Genomic DNA, 5771 nt, shown 5'->3' on the forward strand with positions numbered 1-5771 from the left:
GCATTCAATTCATGTCCTTTTTTATTCTCTCTATCTTTTCCTTTTTTTTGCCAACGGATTATACCATCTATAAGAAATATTCGAATCTCATTGAAGTTGTACTCAGCGCTTGTTCGAGCCCCATTTTTCCATCAAAATGTAATTTTGAATAGTGATTTGATCATATTTCAACTACACATTTTTTGATAAAATAATATTACACATAAATTCAAGTACTTTGCATATTTTTTAACTACACATTTTGCATCATAATAGTATTGCAAAATGTATTTTTTGAAAAAAACAGGGTTAAAATAATTCGATTAAATTTTGATGGAATTATAACTAAAGAAATTAAAATTAGCTTAACTTTTTTCATTGTGTAATAATTCTTCATTTCTTTTAATTTTTATAGATATGTCACAACTTTTTCCAATTTATTTCGGTATAATGGTGTAAGATCGCCGATTGCAATGTCATCAATAATTTAAAATTATATTGTGTGAGTGTAATCTATTGGGTAGAGAGAATACAAATTAAATAATTGAGTTATATTGTCCTTAGTGAGATATTGGGACCCTTTCTAATTGGAAGTTAGTGAATAACTCTGACTTAAAAAATTGAAAAAGCATAAAGATTACACGTGACTGCTGATGAGAGTCACACAAAATAATAGCATATTCAAAATAATAATAATAATAATAATAATAAATAAAGAAGTTGAACCCCAACCTTCAGGGTCCCCACTCTTCGTTCCTAAAATTTTGTGAGGAAGTTAAATCATGAGTCGTAATGTTGGGTAACTAATTTAGTATTAAAAAATCATGATTTTAGACTAATTTCTCCACTACAAGCCGGAAAGTAGCAAGAACCATAGGCATTTCATTGAAATTTCCTTGCTTTGGATTTGGAATTTTAATTATGTGGTAGGGAGAGAAATGCAGAATTCAACTATCAATAAGTTTATGTTTGGCGGGATTAAATTAGATTTTTAGTAGAACTTGACAAAAATTGAAGAAATGTGTTATAGAAAAGTTGTAGGACCCATCAAATATGTTGTTAATATTAGGGTCTGTTTGGGAGGGATTTTTTATCTCAAAAAATTGATTTTTTGACCGTTATTTCACTATTTCAACCGTAATTTTTGGCTTCTTCTCTTATAGGTGGACCTCACTTTTCTTTTAACGGTAAAAAAATCAATTCTCAAAATCCCTCCCAAATGGGGCTTAGATTGTGAATTTTAAATTAAAATTTAGATTTTAATCATACGAAATTAGACAAGTAGGTTGTAAAAAAGACTTTTGACTAAAAGATTGATCAATTCAGTGCACCTTTCTTAAGCAGAGGAAAAAAAAATTCATTTACACCACAAACTCCTTGATTTTGCTCTCTCTCTCTCTCTCGCTGCCCCCCGCCCCTCCCCGACGAAATCAATCAATCATTCACACCAAACTTCTAAAGCAAGAAAAAATGGAAGCTATGGCTACTGAAGGTGTAAGATTTATACTGGAGAAATTGTTTGAGGTAGCATCTGAAGAATTCAAACTCGTGCAGGGTTTCAAGAAAGAATTTGCAAATCTAAAAAAATACTTGATAATGATTAACGAAGTCTTGGAAGGTGCTGAGGAGCGCGAAATCACCAACAGTGCTGTTAAAAGATGGCTCAAGGACCTCAAAGATGCTGCGAATGATGCCGACAACGTTTTGGACGAGATCAAATATGAAGATTTGAGTCGTACGATAGAGACAGAGGACACAGAGGACGAGAGTGGGTGCTTAAACTTCCCTTGCATTTTGACATTTCTACGAAAGATGGCTCACAAAATTACTTTTCATTGGAAGATGTCTCACAAGATCAAGGGCATAAATGAAAATCTCGAAAGGATAAACAACGAAGCTGATAGCCTTGGCCTCAACAGAGTTAAAGATTATCCTCTTGCAAAGCCTCTGATCATAGAAACTACCAGCTTCACTGTTGATCCAATTGTCATCGGAAGAGAAAGTGATGAATCAAAAATTCTGGAGACGATTACCAGCTCGATCAATAATGTCCTTTCAGTCGTTCCAATAGTCGGAATGGGAGGGCTTGGCAAGACGACTATAGCACGCAACATCTTCAAGCACCCTTGTACACAAAGCCATTTCGATGAAAGGATTTGGGTATGTATATCAGAAAATTTTGATCAGCTGACGCTTTTTCAAAAGATCCTGGAATTATTATTGAACAAAAAATCTGATCGAGATAGCATGGAAGCTGTTGTTCAAGGGATTGCAAAGGAAATAAAAGACAAAAGGTACTTGCTTGTTCTCGATGATTTGTGGAATGAAGAAGAAGGTGTTTGGAATGCTTTCAAAAATACATTGGCGGGAGTTAGCTCCAATAAAGGAAGTTTCATTATCGTCACCACACGTAAGGAAAAGGTGGCATCGATTGTGAACACTTGCAATCGTCCATGTAGATTGAGGTCATTAACAAATGATGAATGCTGGTGCATAATCAGAGAAATGTCATTTCAAGACAAAGAAGTACCAAAAGAATTTGAGATTACTGGATTGGAGATTGCTCGCAAATGTAGAGGTTTACCTCTAGCAGCAAATGTGATTGGACGAGTTTTGCAAGGAAAGGAAATAGACGAGTGGGATTCAGTTCTGCAGTCTGGGCTGTCAAATCTTGAAGAGGGTGAGAAGGGTGTGTTGCAAGTCCTAAAGGTAAGCTATGATCGCTTACCAATTTCATCACTAAAAAAATGTTTTGCCTATTGTTCATTATTTATCAAGGATTCGGTCATGGATAGAGAAGACTTAATCCAGCTTTGGATGGCGGAAGGATTTCTCCCGAATGATAAAAAAAATGAGTTGGAGACTACAGGCGATAAATTTTTTAATATTTTGTTGCAAAACTTCTTCTTTCAAGAGCCCAAAAAGGACGAGTATGGCAATATCATAAGTTGCAAGATGCACGATCTTGTCCATGATCTTGCATGTTTAGTTTCGAAATCAGAAAGTTCCGTGAATATGGAGGGTCGCACTGCTGATGACATTCTTCAAATTAGACACCTTGCAATAGAATCAATTGGAGAGGAAGCAGTCAAGAACATAAAAGAGAGAGCTAGTTACCTCCACACGTTATTCTTGAGAAGCAGCGTACCAGATGAAATTTTGCCGCACTTCAAGCATTTGTATTCTCTAAAGCTATGTCATGCAAATATTAAAGAATTGCCAACATCAATTGGCACTTTGAAACATTTGAGATATCTTGATGTGTCCTACAATTATCTCACTACTCTGCCGGAATCTATTTGCAAGCTCTACAATTTGCAAACTTTGAGGATTCTATGGCGCTACAGATTTCACAGGCTTCTAAGGCTTCCTAGAGATCTACAATTCTTGATTCGTCTGAGGCATCTCTGTTTTGATAAAGTTCACGATGATTTCGAGATGCCACCTAAAATCGGAAGTTTATCTTGCCTTCAAACATTACCATTATTTCGTGTGAGTGACAAGGAAGGTTGTCGAATCGATGAGCTGGGAAAGTTAAAGAAATTAAAGGGCAAACTACAAATACTAAATCTAGATTTGGTGAGCAGCAAAACAGAAGCTGAGCGTGCAGATATGGCTGGAAAGGTAAACATTTATGAGTTTAGCTTTCATTGGAGAATGCCAATGGCTTCCACAGAAAGTAACATCAATGATGAGAGTGTACTTGAAGGGCTGCAGCCTCATGAAAAGCTAAAAAGCCTAATAATTCAAGGATTTCGAGGTAAAAACTTTCCAGTTTGGACTAGAAATATGGGAATATATAAAGGCATTGGTGGTCGTCTGGTGATATTTGATAAATTGATCGAGATCGAAATTGGAAATTGTCCCAAATGCGAAGAACTCCCAATGCTAGGCCACCTACCACTCCTCAAGCATCTAAAGCTTACAGGTCTATCAAATGTAAGATCAATAAGACAATCATTCTATGGAAAGAGTGATTGCAACTCAACTAGCAGCAGCGATGGCCAGGAGACAAGAGTATCATTCCCGTCACTTAAAAAGTTAGAAATATTCAGTTTGTGGAAACTAACAGAGTGGGAAGAAGCACAAATGAGCGGAACACAGGTATTTCCTTGCCTTGAATATTTGGAAATACTTAATTGTCATAAGTTAGCTCATGTTCCCCATTTACGGGGCAGCGGAGCTTCTCTTAAAAAGATGAAAATTCGGAATTGTCCTAAATTGAGGAAATTACCCTATGACCTTGGTAGCCTCCAGTCTCTTGAGACATTGGAAATATATACATGTGGAAATCTGAAATCAATTTCATATCAAAGTGGACAAAAAGGCCTCCTTTCCCTTCAGAAGTTGGAAATTCGTAATTGCCATGAGTTGAGCAACCTGCCAAATGAAATGCTAGAGTATAGTAAGTCTCTACAACATCTATCTATACGTGAATGCCCAAATCTCACTATGCTTCCTGAATTGAGTCGGATGGGATCTCTACAGAATCTAAAGGTGGCGAAATGCCCCAATCTCACTTCATTTCCTGAATTGAGTGGGAATGGATGCCTTAACAGTTTAATAGAATTGCGGATTGGGAAATTCTCGAATTCAATCCAGTTCAATGCATTTCAAGATTTTCTCGATGGTATCAAGCACATAAAATCTCTTGAGAAATTATACTTACAAGGTCAAGCGGATTGGGTCTCTCTACCGGTTCAGCTTCAACATAATACTTTACTAAAAGATTTGACAATATGTGATTTTGGAATGGAAGAATTGCCCGATTGGTTTGGGAATTTGTCATCTCTTGAAGTATTGAAACTAAAGTTTTGTGAAAACCTCAGGCATCTAGCCTCTAAAGAAGCTATGCAACGACTCACCAAATTAAAACTATTAAATATTCAGTCATGTCCGTTGTTGAGAAAGAGATGCACGAAAGAAAGCGGTCCTGATTCTGAGTGGCCAAAGATTTCTCATGTTCATGTGGAATTTTCGAAGATTAGTGCGTTTGATGTTTCTGTAAGTATATTTAAGGTTTGAATATTGAATTTACTGTTCATTAATTTTGGTTAATATATGTTTGGAATATTACTACAAGGGTAGGTTTAATTACAAGGATTTCTCGATTAAATGTTTACCTAAATATTTGGTTAAATGACTTTATTTTTCAATTAATTATATTATCCTTTTTTTTAAAACTTTTAAGTTAACTAGTGTGCTAACATAGTTACAGTTATGAATTGCTTCGGGTGCCTTATGGATTTTGTATAAATTTTATTAGGTTTTGTTGAAGAAGAGCATCCACCCAACAACAACTTGATACTCATTTATTGTCCCAACAATTCCTGATTCTATTTGGATCTTCAGCAACTTTACTTTTGTAAGTGTTCTTATCATTACATAAATATTAGCATGATTTAAATGATCTTCAGAGTACACAAAAAGAAAGAATTGTAAGATAAAAACAAACAATTTATAATGTCATTGTAACTTCAACTTAATTATTTCAGGTATTAGACTCGTCACATATTCGAGATGAAAGTATAGATGAGGATTTCAGAGGTTATTGACATTGGTCTTTCTGTAAGTATATTTCAACTTTGAGTATTTTACATTCATTTTGATTAATTACAATGTCGGTTTAATTAGTTATTGTTACCAGTAGATAAAGAGCCTATCGAGATTGTTCCGTGATTTTGTGGAACAAAGATTTTTGGGTTAAATGATTTCTGTAAGTATCATTAAGTTAAATGACCTTTTTTTCTTTTTTTTTATTGCATTAATACTGTTTATATATATATATATAT

The 5771-nt window shown here is 35.0% G+C and overlaps 1 protein-coding gene across 3 annotated transcripts; it reads left to right on the forward strand.

Moving 5' to 3' along the window:
• Positions 1-1331: 1331 nt before the first annotated feature.
• On the forward strand, positions 1332-5734 carry LOC111396713 (disease resistance protein RGA2-like). Of its 3 annotated transcripts, none has more exons than XM_023023191.1 (4): positions 1332-4983; positions 5246-5344; positions 5475-5547; positions 5627-5734. In XM_023023191.1, the coding sequence occupies exons 1-2, from the start codon at positions 1450-1452 to the stop codon at positions 5282-5284; spliced, it is 3573 nt and encodes a 1190-aa protein (XP_022878959.1). In that variant the 5' UTR covers positions 1332-1449; the 3' UTR covers positions 5285-5344; positions 5475-5547; positions 5627-5734. The 3 variants fall into 3 exon arrangements, with proteins under 3 accessions (XP_022878959.1, XP_022878958.1, XP_022878957.1); XM_023023190.1 differs by having other exon boundaries at positions 5630-5734; XM_023023189.1 differs by having other exon boundaries at positions 5475-5734.
• Positions 5735-5771: the final 37 nt, after the last annotated feature.

The sequence above is a fragment of the Olea europaea genome, chromosome 7 (assembly GCF_002742605.1).
Source record: "Olea europaea var. sylvestris chromosome 7, O_europaea_v1, whole genome shotgun sequence".
In the NCBI taxonomy this organism is placed as follows: domain Eukaryota; kingdom Viridiplantae; phylum Streptophyta; class Magnoliopsida; order Lamiales; family Oleaceae; genus Olea; species Olea europaea.

What these genes read in the sequence shown, in the direction of transcription:
- LOC111396713 (XM_023023189.1), top strand. Translation starts at nt 1,450, where the DNA reads ATGGAAGCTATGGCTACTGAAGGTGTAAGATTTATACTGGAGAAATTG. An exon ending in TTAGTGCGTTTGATGTTTCT is followed by an intron (nt 4,984 to 5,245) that starts GTAAGTATATTT and finishes AAATTTTATTAG; the next exon opens with GTTTTGTTGAAGAAGAGCAT.